Below are 19,010 nucleotides of genomic sequence, written 5' to 3'. Positions count from 1 at the left end.
CAAACTAGGACATAACGTCACCCTGCACTTATGGAAAGAGACACAAATAATGAGATGTAAAAGTATTGAAATATAAAAGTTAATGTTTACTGTGGGCTTGGTAGGTACCAGGTGCCAGGTTTCAAGCCTTTTCTCGTTAATTCTCATAGCGGCCCTCAGAAGTAGGTAAAATTACCATCTCCACCTGACAGAAGAGGAACATAAGGTATTAAATGAGAGATTAAGACAGCTTGATAACAGCTTGATAAGGGGCAGAGCTCAGAGGGGAGTCCAAGAGGACCGGGTACAGAGCTGAGCACTGAACAACTTATTCCAGGTGCTTTAAATTGATAACCTACAGGTGGGTTATATTTGGTCATCACAGTGTGTGAAAGAAAAGTGAGGCAACATTTAAAACTGAAGAGATTTCAGAGGGTCCCCTGGCTGGCTCAGTAGGGCATGCAATTCTTGATCTAAGGGTTGTGAGTTCAAGCACCATATTGGGCATGGAGCCTACTTAAAGAGAGAGAGAGAGAGAGAGAGAGAGAGAGAGAGAGAGAGAGACAGATTTTACATAATAATCTGGATTTCCAGTTTCCAGTGTGTCCACAGGCAGCCAGTCCCGGTTCATGGGTGGAGCTGCCCACCTGGGAGGGCGCTCACTAGCTTGCCACAGTCCCCACCCACCCCTTTTGCAAACCCCCCAGACCCCAACCCAACACTGAGGTAGAATGAAAGCAGCCACATATTATCATGCTTGCACGACTGTTTTTATCAGAGAGGAGAAATGTTCTTCAGTATCCTGGTCTCTATTAAGAGTGACCAGAGGGGGCGCCTGGGTGGCCTGGTCAGTTAAGCTTCGACTTTGGCTAGGGTCATGATCTGGCCGTTCCTGGGTTTGAGCCCCGGGTTGGGCTGGGGCTCTGCACTGACAGTGTGGAACCTCCTTGGGATGCTCTCTCTATCCCTCTCTCTCTGCCCCTCCCCAACTTGCACTTTCTCTATCTCTCAAAATAAATAAATAAACTTAAAAAAAAAAATGACCAGACAGCTATGCCTATTTCAAAACCAAAAATAAAAAGGGGGGGAGGGTCCTCTAAGTGAGGCTCTATTGCAAGCACAATGTCCCTGTGACATGTCGTATCCCTTTGGTAACACATTTCTGAATCGCAGCACAAGACTTTGAGAAATCATGACACATTTCATAATGACCCTTTTCCTCTGCTCTCTGGCAATTTCCTGACCTTCTGACGTGGCAGCAGCCAAAGATGACTTGTTTGGTTCTAGAAGCAAAGCGTGGCACTCTTCAGGATCTCCCTAACACGATATGCCGAAGATCAAATGTTTGCCGGCTTCTGGAATGACAGGCCGAGAGCACCTTGCCCACACCTTCTCCGGGAAGCACAGCGGTGGAGCAGTTAGGAGATGAGCTCTGCAATCTGTACCCACCCAGGTTCAAATCCCTGTGTGGGCCCTGGGGCTGGCTGCCTCACTTCTGCAAGCCTTGCTCTTGGAAGGACATTAATAAGGCCCGTCTCCTGGGTTTCTGGCAGGATTATGCAAGAAAATGCTTGAAGATGCTCTGTACCTGATGATAAGTCCTCGGTAAGTGGAAGGGCCATAACTATTTTTTGATATTTAAGCAAGAGCCTCTGCCTTGACTGCGGCTGTGAGCTCAATAATCTTTGTTTTGCAGCAGAGAGCCTGGGAACCAGGCTTAGCAGATGCTGCTATCTGGATGAGAGGAAACGATAAGAGGAAATAAGGCCAAGGACGAAAGTGTTTAAGCTGGTCTTCCACAGAATTAAAAGAAAAATAAATTCACAGTCCAGACGCAGGATCCTCCCCCCAATTCCCGTGGGTGCCTTGGCAACCACCATTTGTTTCTGGCCTCTCAACTTTCGGCCCCTCCCCAGGTGTGCCTGGAAGGGAGATACAGGCGGAAGAGGCCGCAAAGCGTGTCAGGGCAAAGCGAGGGGGGGGGTCTCTGGGAGAGTTAGGGCGGCCTGGGGTGTACCCTGGTCCCTACCACATTCCGGTTCTGCAGAAATAAACTCCAAGGGCCGTTGTAAAGGGAAAATGAGGTCACAAAATACGCAGCTGGAAGGGAGAGTGTGGAAGGGAGTGGGGTAGCGCCCACACCCCTCACCCTGGCAGATGCTGGGACAGCGGGTAGACAGAGTCTGCAAGGGACCTTCTCTGGGGCTCAAGCAGTCATGCGGCTGCGGGGCCCGTTACCTACAAGGAGGAGGCTGGAAAGGAAATCTCAGATCTGGCTCAGGAGTTCAGGTTCTGATCCTGCCATTACAATCTCAATGACGTTAGGGGACTCTGTCTTCTTACCCGTAAACTGAATTATAAAATATTCTCCCTGACTCTTCACAGACTCCTCCTGGGGAGATCTACAGGGAGAGCAGTCTATGGAATACTGACACGATCCTTTTAGGGTGTGTCTCCCTCAGTGACCAGTTCCTGGAGAACAAGAGCTGTGTCTCATCCACGCGCCTCCTGAGCACATGGCATACAGCAGGTGTTCCCTACGTGTGTGCTGAATTGAACAGGACCAGGGGAGGGAGAAGGCAAGCTGTGTCCTATGGGTAAGGGTTTAAAATCCTCTAAATTATACCCTCTTAAAAACAGATCTCCATATGGACAATGAACAGAAGGGAATAAAGTGAAAACACAAAATTATTTGTTGTGACAGGAGGTTGGGATTACACATAACTTTCGATTATATTGTTACAATGTTTCTAGAGCAAATAAAACTGAGGGAAGGAAGACACAGGAGATCTTAACACCTTTGAAGAAACCAAATATTTCTGTATATCCCACAGAACCTGCCTCAGTGTCCAATGTTTGTGAATGTAACTCGCTTTGCCCTGGACGGAAACAAAGGGTCTCATACACAACACCGCACTATGGCCACCACCATTGTGACATCTCCCAGACCCACAGTAACACACTAGACCTGACCTACAAAGGAATGTCTGTGCCGGTCCCCTCATATTACTTCTCTTTCCCCAGCCTCCGATGCCTTTTCCTGATTTCTTTCGTACATTTTTTAGAACCATATAAAAAAAAAAAAGTACTGCTCCCACAACCATCACTCTCTGATATCAATTTAAAATTAGGGGCGCCTGGGTGGCGCAGTCGGTTAAGCGTCCGACTTCAGCCAGGTCACGATCTCGCGGTCCGTGAGTTCGAGCCCCGCGTCAGGCTCTGGGCTGATGGCTCGGAGCCTGGAGCCTGTTTCCGATTCTGTGTCTCCCTCTCTCTCTGCCCCTCCCCTGTTCATGCTCTGTCTCTCTCTGTCCCAAAAATAAATAAACGCTGAAAAAAAAATTGTTAAATCATGGTGTGGTGGGGTTCCTGGGTGGCTCAGTTGGCTGAATGGCCACTTCTTGATTTCGGCTCAGGACGTGATCCCAGGGTCATGGGATCGAGCCCTGAGTCCAGCTCCTCCAGGAGTGTGGCACCTGCTTGAGATTCTCTCTCTCTCTCTCTCTCTCTCTCTCTCTGTCTCTTTCTCTCTCCCTCTGCTACCTTCCCTGCTCACCTGTGCTTTCTCTAAAATAAAAATTAAAAAGGAAAAAGAAAACAAGATGTATTTAAAAATAAATAAAAAATAAACAAAATCATGGTGTGGTTAAGAGCTCTCAGGCTCCAGATACAAGGCTGGGTTTGAATCCCTGCTCTCAAACTGGTTATTTGACCTCTTCATCCCTCAGTATTGTCATCTGTTCAGTGGAGAAAAGGGTCAGCCTGTGCCAGGAGCCGTGCTGGGTACTACCCACCAGGTAGTTGGCAGTACTGGTTGAGCCCACGGACAGAAAGGCCTCACCAACCTGCCCAGCAAAAAGTGAGCTTATGGAAGTAGCAGTAACCTCCATGGTAGTAGGAGGGTGACTTTCTTGGAGGAGAATTTGACAACTTTTATCAAAAGCCTTCAAAAGCACAAATGCAGGGCACCTGGCTGGCTCAGTCAGTGGGGCATGCGGCTCCTGATCTCAGGGTCATGAGTTCAAGTCCCATGTTGGGTGTAGACACTACTTAAATAAATAAATATTTTTAAAAACTAAACTAAACTAAAATATTAAAATAAAACAATCTCACTTCTATTTTCCTTAAAAATGTCTATGTTACTTATTATTTTTGAGAGAGAGGGACAGAGCACAGGTGGGGGAGGAGCAGAGAGAGGGGGAGACACAGAATCCGAAGCAAGCTCCAGGCTCTGACCTGTCAGCATAGAGCCTGATGCGGGGCTCAACCCACAAACTGGGAGATCATGACCTGAGCTAAAGTTGGTTGCCCAACTGAGCCACCCAGGCACCCCTCTATTTTCTTTTAAATCAAGTAATGTCTGGGAAAACATTGGTACTTTCTTGTTCTTAAACTTGAGTGTCTAAATTGCCTGGGGAGCAATGTAGGTGCCCAGGCCTGGCAACAGACCTACTGAATTGGAACCACAGAGTAAAGGACTATCTGGATTGTAAACAAGATTCCCAGGCACCCCAGAGTTTCGGAACCACTGTATACACCTAAGTGTCAACAGTGGTTATCACTGACTTAAGAGATAGCTGGTGGGTTTTTTTCTCTTCCTTGCATTTTCTACAATGAACATATTTGCTAATTTTAAAAAGATAATGTGTGTGTGTGTGTCTGTCTGTCTGTCTGTCCTTTGTTTCAAATGTAACCCTAAGTGACCTCAACCTATATGTGCAGAGTTCTACACTAAACTCAGCCCATCTGGAAAGGGAGATTACAGAAATAAACCAGAAGAGACGCTCCCCGGGAAAGTCTACAGGTGGGGGAGACAAAACACCTAGTCCTTGTGCCAAGGAGCAGAGACTCGTAACAACAAAGAAGCTGGGTGAGTCCGGATGCATTAAACTGATGCCAGTCAAGCCACCTCCCCAGCCTGAGCCAGGATACCCATTATTTTGTAGATCCAATGTGCTAGGATGCATACAGAGTTATCCACAACAGCGAGATGAGAAATGACCCAAATGTCCAACAAGGGATAAGTTATGGTACAACTATACAATGGAATCCTACCCAACCAACAGAAGCATTGGGTAGAAATACATCAATAACGTATTGGCATACAAAAGAATGTTACAAAACAACATGAAAACATTTATGTCAAGTTTCGTAAAAGAAGGGGGAGAGAGAAGGGAGGCAATTTGGAAGGATATTCTCCAAAATGTTAACAGTGGTTGTTTCTTAGTGATGAGATTTCAGGTAAATTTTCTTTTTTGGTAACTTGTTCCTATTTGATTTTTTTAATGCTGTAAGTAAGTGCAATTTTTTACAATCACGGAAATGTATTCCTTTTTTATTAGAAAGACAGAGAAAGCATGAGTGGGGGAGGAGTCAGAGAGAGAGAGAGAGAGAGAGAGAGAGAATCCTAAGCAGACTCCACACTCAGCACAGAGCCCCATGCAGGGCTCGATCCCTCTACCCCAGGATCATGACATGAGCCGAAACTGAGTCAGACGCTCAACTGACTAAACCACCCAGGCACCCCAAAATGTATTTTTTTAATGTTTATTTATTTTTGAGAGAGAAAGACACAGAGCATGAGTGGGGGAGGAGCAGAGAGAGAGGGAGCCACAGAATCTGGAACAGGCTCCAGGCTCTGAGCTGTCAGCACAGAGCCCGATGTGGGGCTCGAACTCACAGACCGCAAGATCATGACCTGAGCTGAAGTCAGATGCTTAACCGCTTAACCGACTGAGCCACCCAGATGTCCCTACGATGTATTTTTTGAAGTAATCTCTACACCCAAAATGGGTTCAAACTCATGACCCCAGATCAAGAGTCACATGCTGTGTGACTGAGCCAGCCAGGTGCCACCCAAATAAAAAATTTAACTTAAGAACAAACTGGAAAATACTTGTAACAAATGCAGCAAGAAGCTTATGTAAGTCAATGAGAAAAACACAGACACCTGCATAATTTTAAGCCGCTTAGATCTGAAGAGAGAAGATGATCGAGGATAGGAACACAGTTCACAAAGAAAAAATGTTCATGTCTAATTAGGCCACGGAACATCTTTACAAGCACTTGGAATACTAGTAATACTAGTAATGCTCTTATTTGCTGGATCTGAGCACTGGCTTCATGGGTGTGCTGTTTGTGAAAACTCATTGAACTGAACATTTGTATGTTCACTTTCCTATATTTATATTATACTCCAAGAATTAAAACTTTTAAAACCAAGGGATCGATCAACACAAAGTTCAGGGCAGAGTTGGGTTGGGGGGAATGAAGAGGAAGACAGATGAGAAGCACATAGCTAGACAGAAGTATTGGAATGTCCTCTGTCTTGGATTAGGTGGTGGGTTCCCAAACGTTCATTATATAGTAATCAATACTTATTTGTAAAATAAAAGAAGACCATGGAAAGAACCAAATAGGCCAGCATTACATCCCTGGCTCTGCCACTCACCAGCTATGTAATCCTGGCTCTGAGTGTTTCTGGCTCAATTTCCTCATCTGTGAAAGGGAGGCATAGGAGATTTAAAATATTGTATACGTGGAATTGCTTAACACTGACTCTGGCCGACTTGATGCGCTCAGTAAATATTCGTGTGGTCTCCATTTCCCATTTGTTGCACAAACAGTGTTATACAGAAACGTATACAAGTTTAAAAAGCACAAAGCCTTCCAAAAGCCCGTCCCCTTAACTGGCGCCCTTCTGATGTGCTCTCCAGTATGGGACGTACGTAGTGCTACTGAGTGCTTCTAGAGTGCTGTGTCCTGCTGTTGTCTAAGTGCAAACTTGCACTTCAGCGTCGTGGGTCCTCTCCCCTAGCCCCCTTCTGTACACACTCGACGGCTAAGTACAAGGTAGAGAGGGGCAGCCTCGCGTTTGGAGGGGCTTTCCAAACAGGCTCTTCCTGTTAAGGGGAAGAGCGTGGAGGTGGGTCCCCACAGCCGCTCCGCGACCCTGCGCTCGCCCCGGGAACCTGCCTGCGTTTTCGGAAAACCCGCCCCGAAGGCTGAGCCCCGGGTGGAGAGGCCCTACTCCGATTCGGCACTTAAAAAAACGACGGGAGAGGAGGGTGGGTAACAGCGGGGGGAAAACCGCAGCCAAGGTCTCGGCAGGTCAGCGTCTCAGGCCCCAGGGCCGCCCACCCCGCTCCCTAGCATCCCTCCCGCCTCCCAGGGCCAGGCCGCTGTCGCCTGGCCGAACCGCAGCCCAAGACAGATACCTTCGCGTCCGGGCCGCCCAAGAAAGGCCCGCCCTTCCAGCGCGCCCCTGATTGGCTCTGCCGAGTCACGTGCTTCGGGCTCGGACCAGTTACGCGGTGGGAGTCAGGGGAGTGCTGCTGGCGTCACGTGGTTGGACGAGGAGAAAGTTGCCCCCTGCCTCCCAATCGCCAAACACGCAGACGTGTTCAAACAAAAAAAAGGCCTTATCTATAATCACCCTTGTTGGATAATACGTAACACAATATGGTATAGAACAGTAGAATGTGACCTATAACCTCTGCTAAATTTTGGTATGACTTTTCTACCAATTTTATCTATAGACTCAAAATACACTATATACTCATGTGTATGCACATAATATGCATATATGTGTACAGTGTGTATATATATATACACACATTATATATGCAGATACATCACACACCTACACAGACGTTTCTGAATCTTGTTTTTGTCCTTAACATCTCAGCAAAAGGATTTTTCTGTCTCTAAAAACTTTTGTAAAAACCATTTTCATGGCTATGCTATTCCATGAGGTGCTGTATACTACCTTTCATTTATTCACTATTAATAGTCTTCAATTTATAGATTTTCATAATTATAAATGTTATATTGAACATATTGTTACATCAATCTTTGTTGGCACTATCATCAGGGGTGAAAATGGTACCTTGTTTGCTAGTAATTTTAAACATTTTCCATAGGCTTATTAGATACTGCTACTCGTCTTCTTTGCAAAACTCTGTTCACAGCCTTTGCTGTCTTACCTATTCTGATTTTAGATGCCTTAGAACTACCGGGGAGGGGCACCTAGATGGCTCAGTCGGTTAATCTCCAAATTCTTGATTTCTGCTCAGGTCATGATCTCACCATTTGTGAGATCGAGCCCTGCGTTGGGCTCTTCACAGAGCGTGAAGCCAGCTGGGATTCTCTCTCCCTCTGCCTCTCTTCCCCTCTCACTCTCTCTCTCCTGAAATAAATAAACTTAAAAAAAAAAAAAAAACCTACTGGAGATTCCTGTGTTTTTCCCTATTGGCCTCTATGAGCTTCTTGCCAAAGACATAATAGATCTCTCTTCCCTGTGTGTTGTTCTTTTTAAATTTTCTTGGGGTGCCTGGGTGGCGCAGTCGGTTAAGCGACCGACTTCAGCCAGGTCACGATCTCGCGGTCCGTGAGTTCGAGCCCTGCGTCAGGCTCTGGGCTGATGGCTCAGAGCCTGGAGCCTGTTTCCGATTCTGTGTCTCCCTCTCTCTCTGACCCTCCCCCGTTCATGCTCTGTCTCTCTCTGTCCCAAAAGTAAAAATAAAAAACGTTGAAAAAAAATTTTTAAAAATAAATAAATAAATTTTCTTTAAGACTCTTTCTGGTCACAACTGCTTTCACTAATGGTAACCACTCTCCTGATTTCAAACAGCATAGATTAATTTTGCCTCTTGTATTTTATATTAGCGGGATCGTGAGCTCCCTTGCGTCTTGCTCAGTGTTTGTGAACTTCATCCACACTGTTGCACGGAGTTGCAGATTGTTCCTTCTCATTGCTCTATACCATGCCCTTGTGTGGGGCTACTCTAATGTATCCCTTCTACTGTTGATGGGCATTTGGGTAGTTTTTAGTTGGGGCTGGATTTCAGTTTGAGGCTATTATGAATAGTGCTGCTATTAATAACTTTGCTTTTTTAGCTGTTCCTTTCCTTGTTTTAGTTGAAGCTCCTTGGATTATCTACTAAACACAAAGGGGAAAACGTAACTTTTTAGTGGAGAAATCTGGTAAACAACATGAACCAAGCGACCAAAGTTAGCATTACCAACAGAGGAACAAACATACTTAATGTGACACAATGGAAAGGACACAACATCTCCCATGTAGTTTTCTTTCCAAAAATGTTTAACATGAATGTAATGAGTGAACATCAGACAAATATAGACTGTGGACATTCTACAAAACAACTGGCCTGAAGCCATTAAAAAAATGCAATGCTTATAAGACAAAAAGACCAAGCAACTATTCTAGAATAAAAGAGATTGAGGAGACGTGACAACAAATTGGATCCTGGACTTTAAAAAAAACAGCTGTAAAGGGTATTCTTGGGACAACTAGAGAAATCCAAACAAGGACTGCCTGTAAGAAAAAAAAAAGGTTGTATATTTCTTGAATGTGATTATGGTATTATAGTTATAAAGGATAACGTCTATGTTTTGAGTTGATGGTGAAGTATTTAGGTGTGAAATGTCATGCCTACAACTGTCTCAAAGCTTCACCAGACACACACACACACACACACACACACACACACACACACACATACAGTGAGCTAAAGCAAATGTGACTAAACGTTAACAGTTGGTGCTTCTAGGTAAAGAGTATATGGGTGTTCACTATTTTCTCAGCTTTTCTAATGGCTTGAGGAAGTATAATATCAAAGTAGTACTCTGGGATTTTTTACCCCACTCGACATTCTGTCTCCAAGATTCACCCATGATGATGCATGTCGCTGAGGTTCACTACTTTCACTGCTACATTATATTTCATTGTGTGTCTATACTCTGTAATTTATCCACATTTCTTTCAAAGTGCATTTGTTTGTTTGGCTATTATAAGGTGCTTCCAGGCTCTTCTAAACCAGCATTGCTCTTCTAGCCTCAGATCCTTCGGAAATGAGGTTAAGCATCTTTGGGGTTATACCAGAAAATCCTTTCTTGGGGGCCATGACTGACTGCAAGGCTGTTTCCAGTTGAATTCCTATTTGCCCAGGCTGGTCTCACTCAGGGCTTCTCTCCTCTCAGACAGGTTCCCAACCCCATGTCTGAGATTGCAGAGATATCTATGGCTCCCATCTTTCTTCTTTTTTTTTAAAGTTTATTTATTTAGTTTGAGAGAGAGAGCGAGAGAGAGCAAGACAGAGAGAGAGAGAGAGAGAGAGAGAGAGAGAGAGCGCACATGGGGGAGGGGCAGAGAGAGAGGGAAAGAGAGAGAATCCCCAGCAGGCTCAGAGCTGTCCGTGCAGAGCCTGACGTGGGGCTCAAACTCACAAACTGCAAGACCATGGCCTGAGCCAAAATCAAGAGTCAGACGGTTAACTAATTGAGCCACCCCTGGGGGTCCTCCTGGCACATTGTCAGCACTCAGGAAAACAAAACCAAAACAGTTAAGTGAATAAACGAAAAATGAAGGTCCATGATAAGGCATGCGTCCCCGCTTGTTACTAGCATGTGCATAGTATTTTGTAAGATTGCCTTGTGGTCATGAGACCTTGCCTTCTTAGACGTATCTGCATGCACTGACATTAGTTGTGTATTTGCCATTTAGAGCTACATAAATTGTCCATTGTGTTAAGACATCTTAGGTGCTTCTCCATTATCTTACCATCTGGCATTTAAACGGTTTCCAGTTTGTTTTGCTACTATAAATAGCATTACTATATGAGCATTTTTTTTTCTTTGGGATTAATGCCTTATAAATTCCCCAAAGTGGAATAATGAGGTCAAAGGATATGGAGTCTTACATAACTAGTTTCTTACATATTGTCTGAAAGACTGAATCCTGAAAAACCGAACCAATTTATAGTGCCCTAGTCATACAGATTGGTGTCTTCATAGCTGTCAAGTTTAGGTATTCTGTTTTTGCTAGTTTAATTACATATTTAAAGAAAGTTAATTTCTTTAATTGCTAGCGATCTTTTCACTTTCCATGTGACAACAGGCCCTATAAATTCCCTTAAGTGTGATCAGCTATAGATTGAAATTAAAACTGTAATAATTATAATCTACTTGTCCAATAATATTTAAAAGTAAAGATTCTTTCCCCCACTAATGTGTTGTTTCTGGTGTTTCTCCCATTAAGTTCTTATAACAAGTTTAAGTCTACTTCTGGAATTTATTCCAGTCCATTGGATTCTTTTCTGTTTAATTCCATGCCATATGTTTTTCATGACTGTGACGTCATCTAAAACGCTGGAAGGATAGCTCTCCTTATTGCCTTTCTATTACAAAAAAAAATTCTCATCATAAGAAAAAAAATTTTGTAGCCATGTGAGGCAATGGATGGGGCAATCATTTCACAACATATATGTGTGTCAAATCATTATGCTGCACACCTTAAACTAATACAATGTTACAGGTCAATTATACCTCAGTAAAACCGGTGACGGGAGGTTCTTTGAACACTGGTCTGCTCTTTTCTTTCATTCCTTTTTTTGTTTCAGTAAGTACTTACTAAATGCCACTGTGTCCAAGGCACGGTGCGGGGCCAGTGTGGGGCCATAAATGCCTGTCCCGGAGTCCAGGAAGGGAAGGAGTGGCTCCACCAGGCAGGTGGCAGTGATGAAACATGAGAGGAGTTCTAGAAAGAAAGGCTTCTTCCAGCTGAGGGCAACTTGAGGCCTCAGGTATGAGCCGGGACTCGGACCTGTGGAAGCAGGCACTCCAGGCTGGGAGAAAAGCCTGAGCAGAGGCTGCGCTGGGCAGAACCAGGGCCATCTGTGCGCGACAGCAAGTAGGTCGGTTTGATTTGTGCCAGGGGTTGAAGAGAAAGGGTAGAACCTGAACTCAGCAGGCCCTCAAATTCCCAATTCTGAAAGTTCAGACCTTGTTCTGTTGAGGATTAAATCTGCCTTTTAGGAACAAATGTGGCAGCAATGCTGGGCTCTGCACTGAGGATGGAGGGGAAGACAGGAGGCAGAGACCACGGATGCAAACTGAGTGACAAAGGCCAGAGGAGGAGAGAATTTTCAAAAAGTGTCCATCTGTAGGAAAGGAGTTTTTTTGTACACCCCTTCACCAGAATCCTGGGCACTATTAAGGATGTGGCAGTGGGGCGCCCGGGGGGGGGGAGGGTCAGTCGGTGGGGCATCCAACTCTGGCTCAGGTCATGATCTCGTGGTTTGTGGGTTTGCGCCCCGCATCAGGCTCTGTGCTGACAGCTCAGAGCCTAGAGCCTGCTTCGGATTCTGGGTCTCCGTCTCTCTCTCTGCCCCTCCCCCACTCGCGTTCTGTCTCTCTCAAAAATAAACATTAAAAAAAAAAATTAAAAAAAAAAAGGATGCGGCAGCTCTCTAGCCTGTCATGGAAAGACCCACAAGAATATTATAAAATAAAAATTACTTTGTTACATCATAGAGTATAAAATGAGGCCCCAACTGTCTAAAAGGAGTATTTATGTGTGTGTGTGCATATGCATAAAAACCGGAAGATGACCCCATGACAGGGGTTACTGTAAGCTGTGAGCTGCGGGGAGGGAGGACCCCAAACTGTTTATGTTTCACTTCCGTATGGTCTGTTTTCCACCGAGCATGCCTTCTCTAAACCGAGGGTATCGACAGCACCCCCACACTGCAAGGTGAGGCCTGAGGAGGGTCACTGAAATTAATAATCCAGAAGCCTAGTTACCATGACCATCGAGACGCAGCACGCTACAGTGGCCGGGGGTCAGGAAGCAGCTCCATTTGCCGGGGACTGTCTGGGTTTTCACACTGAAAGTCCAGTCTAGGAAACTCCTCAGTTCCTACGTGAAGGTCAGCTGGAGAAGCTTCATGAAGAAGGGAAGTGAAGAGGGAAGGTGGGGGATTGAAGGGTTTTAGGAGCAAGAACAACTGAGGCTAGGATTTTTTTTTTTCCTTTTGGATTTAAATTGAGGTTCAGAAAAAATATGGTTACTTTCAGGCACTCAGAGTAGCCGACGAAGCGTCACTGAGATGTAACGGGTTTAGACCGGCTTTGATCTCAAAACAAAAGTGCTATAGTTAGGATCTCATCTGTTGAGGACTGTGTTTTTTCACATTTAAGTCCCTTGGTATTCATGTTCTCCCTTCCTAATAATAATGAAAATAGCAATAATGTAATACGGTTTGCTAGGAAATTGACTCCGTACCAGGCATGCATCTCATACACATATTATCTCATCTCTGTGTAATATGATACCCCTAAGGAGGGGGTTTTGTTTTATTTTTCCCCTTTTACAAATGAAGAAACTCACACAGCTGGTGAGCGGCCTTACCTCAGTCCCGATTTACATTTCTGGAGGACTGAGGGGAGGTGGGACATTCCTGGCCACACCTTGCTTCTGCCTCAGTCTACACTTGGGCCGGGTGGGGGGACCACATCAGCTTCCCCTTCCAGACACTCTCGGGAGGGTGCCAGGAACAGATGGGAATCTGGCTTCCTGTTTTTACCTGTAGGAAGCTCAGGACACAAGTATGTCACTGTGTCATCCCAGAGGTGACCCAGAGAAAGAGATACAGAGAGGGTCCCCCACCCCATGCTGGGGTTTAGCCCCACGTGCAGTGTCTGGATGCTGGTCTCCCCTTAGCCCAGGTGAGCCCGAGGCAGTGACCAAGACTCCTTTGTGTCTTTCCCAGCATCCTGAGCCCTTTTTTTTGTTTGTTTATTTATTTTTGAGACGCAGAGCATGGGCAGGGGTGGGGGGCAGGGGGGTGGCGAGGAGCAGAGAGAGGGAGACACAGAATCCGAAGCAGGCTCCGGACTCTGAGCTGTCAGCACAGACCCTGACATGGGGCTCGAACTCACAAACTGTGAGACCATGACCTGAGCTGAAGTCGCATGCTCAACCGACTAAGCCACCCAGGCGCCCCTGGGTTCCTGAGTCTTGAAAGGCAGAGTGGCAGGAGCCAGGGAGGAAGAAGGGAAGGGCATCCCGGGGCAGAGGAAGGTTCAGGGGAGATGGAGCATACCGTGCTAAGGACAGGGGGAAGGTGTGGGGGCCGGGGGACCTGGGAAGAGGCTATGGTTTCCTAGCCATCATCTAGAAACACAACCAGAGTTGTGGGGGCAGAATGCAGTCAGAGGAACCGAAGTGGGGAAGGGCAGGGCTGAGGTGAAGCAGAGAAGCAGCCCCCCCATCCCCCCACCCTGCGGCCAAGCAGGATGGGAGGGGTCTGCACAGCCAAGGGGAGAGGAGGGGGAAGGGCAGGAACCCCCCTGGCGTTGCCCATCAGGCCACGTGTGAAGCTTGGGAGCCGACTCAATCTGTCCCCTAAGTGGCTGGAGCTGGCTGATGCCGGCAGGTCCCCAGGGTCACAGATGCCACTGTGTGGCCTTCACCCAGCCTGCCTGTTTACTGACACCACTGAGGAGTGAGGAGTAATGGGGATCTGCAGTGCCCAGGGTGAGATCCAAGAGCTGCATCACCACTGCCATGGCCCACCCCACCCAGATTTATAGGATCCAGTCATGGGAAGCGGCCCCTCCCATCTCATGAAGGAGCAAACAGGAAGGGACTCTTCCTGTCAGCAGTGCCCAGGCCCTCCAAGTCCAGGGACCCCCACCAGAGGGGTAGGCGGAGGTGGGTTCAAAAGAACAGGCCACAGCCATCCCTGCTCTCAGCGCAGCCCCACGATCCTCGGACCAAATGAATGAGCCTATGAATCCCTAACCTTTGGGAAGCTGGGGTGCAGGGCGGGGGGAGGAGGGCTGGCTCCTCCTCCATCAGACCCCTTCCGTCACTCGCTTACGGAGGCCTCCTCAGAGGGGGCATCTCAGATATCCTGAGGACGCTGAGCAGGTCTCAGTCCCTGTGTCTTGGGCCCAGTGGGACTGGGGGAGAGACAAGCCCCCTGCCACAGCCAAGGTATAAATAAACACAGGGTTGCCCGCTCTACCGTCTTCCTAGGGATCCTCTCAGGACAGACTCAACGAGAGGATGTTCTAGAGGGCTTAGAGCTAGTGGGGAAAAACCCACCCAGCAGAATTTTCCAGCCTTTCCTAACACATACCACGTAATTCAGAGACGCAGCATGTTCTGGTACTGAAGTGTTCAGGCTCAGCAGCCACACCTGAGTTCGCATCTTGCTTTTACCACCTTCTAGCGCTGTGGTGGTGTGCTCTCCAGCACATGACTTAACATCTCGCATCTGCTGACTGCCGGTGGTGGTGACGCCCTCCCAGGGTTGTGAGATACAAGAGCTGTTGCCTATAAAGCCCTGGGCGAGGCGCCCAGCCCATGAATAATGGTAGCCATCACTGTTATCACCTCATCCCTCCGCGGGGTGCAACAGGGCTTAAATTAGCGGTGAATCCAAACGAATACTCTTCTGAGAATTTCATGGCACTTCTGAAATCATCTCATCGGCCCAAATCCCTGCACCATGCAAGCATCAGAAAGGGAAGATTTCTCTAATGTGCACTGATGGGGACAAAGACCTGGGCTTCCTCCTCCCCTGCCTGCGCCCTCGCCTTGTCCAGGTGAGCCTGAGGCGGAGGGCCAGCTCCCCAGCATCACCTGCGGCTCAAGCCAGGCGCCAACCCGGCCCTGGCAGCCCACAGAAGGCAAGCGGGGTGGAGCAGGGAAGATTGGGTTTTGGGGGGCTGGAGGGTAATAAGGAGGCTCTGAACTCTGTGACTCACCAGGAGCAGGGCCGGAAGTGCAAGCTATTTGTCTGGCTGACTGGCAGCAGCAGGGATACCTGCCTGCCTCTCAGAAGGAACGTCTCGTTCTCTAGACAGTGGTCTGTCCCCACAGGAAGACCTCCCAAGGTCTCTTCACCCTTCAACCTGGGTACCTGATCCCCGGGACCCCAGCAACCCTCTTTCCAATCCGCATCCCGTTCGTTCCTCCTCTGTTCAGAAATCCCAGGGGGTCCCTGGAATTCCCCACCCCCACCAGCAAGTGGTTCCCCCATTTTAGCCTCCCAGCCACCTGGCCGGCTTCCCCTTTCAAGCCTCTCCTCCACCCAACTCACCAACTCTACACCCCAGCCTAGCAAGCTTCCACATCATTCCCAGACAGCTAGCCCACCTTCCGGGTCTCCCTCTCGGCTCCCCTCCCTGCCGCTGCAAAGCCTGGTCCCACAGAGAGCCCTGGGGACCCTCTGCCCCACTCAGTTTCTCCCGCCTCCAACAAAACTTGCTCTGAGGATGCGTCTTACACTCTTCTGTACCTTCCACCACCGCCCCCCCCCCCAAGTGTCGGGTTCAGCCTTGAGCAGTGAATGCTACAAAAAAACAAAAAAAACAAAAAAACAAACAAACAAAAAACCCGCACCAACCCTGCAATTAACAAAGAGGTCTTCCAGCCACACTGTGTGGGGCACTCCACGGAGCTGGAGAAGAGACGGGTTCTGCCATCACGTACCCACAAAGCACTGCCAAACTGCTGCCTCGCTGCCCCCAAGGGGCGCTGTGGTGCCCCATACTCTCACCCCACAGGGCTCCCCTGCTGGTGGTCAGACAGCCACTCGCAGACAACCCCCACCCCCCAGGGTTAAGTTCCGCCCCAGCACACTGGCCTGCCAAGCCCAATCCATCCCCCCCCAAGCATTTCCTGGACCATTAGGATCCGGATGGCGGTAAACTGTTCCCACCCGTGACTACCAAATTCATCAGGTACAGGGGCATGAGGAACGACTGCGGCCTAGAGGAGCGGCATTCCAGCCGAGGGAACAATGATGTGCAGGGATAGCACTGGTAACAACTTCTCCTTCCCGTCACTCCACTGCCGCTGTGGGGACCCGTCCCCCCACCGCCACCTCCCTGCCCACACCTAAGCTTCGTGCGGGGGTGTTCAATGCGGTGCCACTGGGAAGGGGCCCCTCTGAGGCTGTGGGGGCTACACGTCCTGAGACGCAGTCCGAGGGAGGGCAAGAAGAGGGGGGACGGCAAGGCAGAGGGGACCCTCTCCCCCTCCCTGATGGGGCCTCTCCCCAGGCATTTCCAGCTCCCTCTGTCAAAAGCTCCATGAGGGAAAAGGCCGAGTCAGCATCTAGGCCACCACTCTCCCAGGGCCTGACTTTCAAATGTGCTCTTGGGCTGTTAGAAGGGCCATCCTCCTCCACCCCTCCCACCCTGCCTCTTCGGGGATCCTTCACAGAAGAGCAAGACACAGGCAGGAGGGCAGGGAGGCAGGGGACAGCGGGGGGTAGGGAGATGCTGCCTGGTTTGCGTCTAACATTCAATTCCAGGTGGGTGTGGAGTTCAGTGGTGGGGGTGGGGTGTCTACATGGCGTGAATGTGGGTCACTCCAAACCCCATCGCTCCCATCCACACAATCCGGACAGCACAATCGGGCAAATACGGGTCTTGGTCCTCTACGTCACACTGCCCAGGCCAAGCAAGCAAGCAAACATCGGCCATGGCTAGAGAACCCAGACCCTCCGGGGGGCTGTTTGGGTTTTGCGCAAAACTGCAAACACTGCACTACTGTCCCCTTCCACTGACCCCCATCCGCAAATTAAACATAAAGCAAGATGAAGCTGGGCCCAGCACTGGGGCTGTAGTAACTACACTCCCGGGAGGTTCCAGCTTTGACTCCTGCACCGCCCCCCCCCCCCACCTCCGGAAGTAGATCTTTCCCTTTAGTTCTCAGATTCTTGGTGAGGGGTCTGTCTGTCCCCACACGTCACTGTCACCCTTTGAAAGAGCAGCAGAAAGAAAAGGCACAAGTTCGGTTTTTTGTTTTGTTGGTTGGTTGGATTTTTGCATCTTTAGCAGCTTTTTGGGGGCCCAAGGTCTGTCTACTCTGGAGGGGTGCCAGTTTGGTCAGAGCCACCCACACAGCACCACACACACACACACACACACACACACACACACAGTGCCCAGCTTGTCGCTGCATCCTGGGGGCACAAAAGTGCCCCACAGTGTTTCCTTCAAACAGTGAGGTTGCCACATGCCACAAGCTGTCCTTGAAAAACAAGTGTGGAAAAGAAAATATAAACGCCCCCGAGATGCCAGGAAGGGCAAAGGAGCCCTTACGAATAATTCGAAAACAATAATAACGTATGGGTCCTGGGGCAAAGCAAGGAGACTGGCCTGGAGGGAGCCTCTGGTTTCCCCGGACGCGCCCTGCAGGTCTCCGGGCCCAGGGCAGGGCCGGCGCCGGGTGGTCCGGGAGGGCGGGCGCGGGGGTCCTCCCGGAGCCCGCCCTCTTCCTCCGAGGCAGCTCGAGACCCCCGAGCTCCCCTCCCCCGCCGCCTGCCACATCTGGTTCCACTCAGGTCCTCCCCCACCTCCCGGCGTGCTCCTCCTCCCCTCTCCTCCCCACCCCGCTTTCAGAAAAGCGAAGACGATTTTTAAAAACCCAGTCACACACACACACACACACACACACACACACACACACACACACACACACACGCATGCACGCACGCACACGCACACACGAACACGCACACGCGCTTCTGGGAGAAAAAAAAAAAGGAGGGAAAAGTCGAGAGCGGCCCGCTCCCCGGCGCCCCCCCTCCCCCGGCCCGGCCCCCAAAGTTGGCCAAGTTGGCAGCGCCTTACCCGGGAGGGCGGCGGCGGCGGCGTCCCCGGGGGCGCCGGGGTGGCCGAGGTGCAGACCCCCGAAGAGCAGGACGCAGCGCAGCAGGTGACGAGACCAGGGCGCGGGGCCCGGCCGGCGGGGCCCCATGCCCGCGGCGCTGGGGGACGCGGGGACCGAGGGCGCACGGGCGCGGCGCGCGGTGGCAGCGCGGGCGCTGGGCTGTGACGACCGCCCGCGAGGGGCTCGCGTCTTCCTCGGGTCGGGACGAAGTGATGCCTCTCGGGGAGAAGAGGGGAGGAGGAGGGAAGGAGGCTGGCCCGGAGCGGGGGTTGGGGGGGGGCGGGGAGGGAGGGCGGAGGGAGGAGCGCAGAACCCGGAGGAGGGTTTGAGGGGTAGAGGGGAAGGGAAGCGGGCAGCGTGGGATGGGAAGGGGAGGAGGCGCCGGCGGGCGCGGGGCCGGGGCCCGGGCCGCAGAGAGAGCGCCAAGGGGGAAAGAAAGGGGAAGCGGAGAGGAGGATCCGCGGGGTCGAGGAGGACCCCGGCGGGCGCTCTTTCTCTCGTTCTCCGTCGCCCTCCCTCTCCCCGCCTCGCCTTCCCT

At 49.7% G+C, this 19,010-nt stretch overlaps 1 protein-coding gene and 1 long non-coding RNA gene across 3 annotated transcripts in view; one reads left to right on the top strand and one right to left on the bottom strand.

Moving 5' to 3' along the window:
* Positions 1–18,709, bottom strand: part of MRC2 (mannose receptor C-type 2) — a 52,540-nt gene extending 33,831 nt beyond the window's left edge. The window contains exon 1 of one of the 2 annotated variants that reach the window (XM_040452020.1): positions 18,433–18,709. In XM_040452020.1, the coding sequence (XP_040307954.1) occupies positions 18,433–18,559 (127 nt within the window). In that variant the 5' untranslated portion in view covers positions 18,560–18,709. The remainder of the gene's footprint in view (positions 1–18,432) is intronic. The other variant, XM_040452019.1, reaches the window with a different exon arrangement.
* Positions 1,240–2,670, top strand: LOC121015242 (uncharacterized). Its single transcript, XR_005783716.1, has 2 exons — positions 1,240–1,584; positions 2,365–2,670. It is a non-coding gene; the product is annotated as an uncharacterized LOC121015242 (long non-coding RNA).
* Positions 18,710–19,010: the final 301 nt, after the last annotated feature.

Source organism: Herpailurus yagouaroundi, unplaced genomic scaffold (genome assembly GCF_014898765.1).
Source record: "Herpailurus yagouaroundi ecotype Mexico unplaced genomic scaffold, PumYag 206, whole genome shotgun sequence".
In the NCBI taxonomy this organism is placed as follows: Eukaryota; Metazoa; Chordata; class Mammalia; order Carnivora; family Felidae; genus Herpailurus; species Herpailurus yagouaroundi.
The sequence above is the reverse complement of the archived record's forward strand: the minus strand, read 5'-3'. Positions and strand labels throughout refer to the sequence as shown.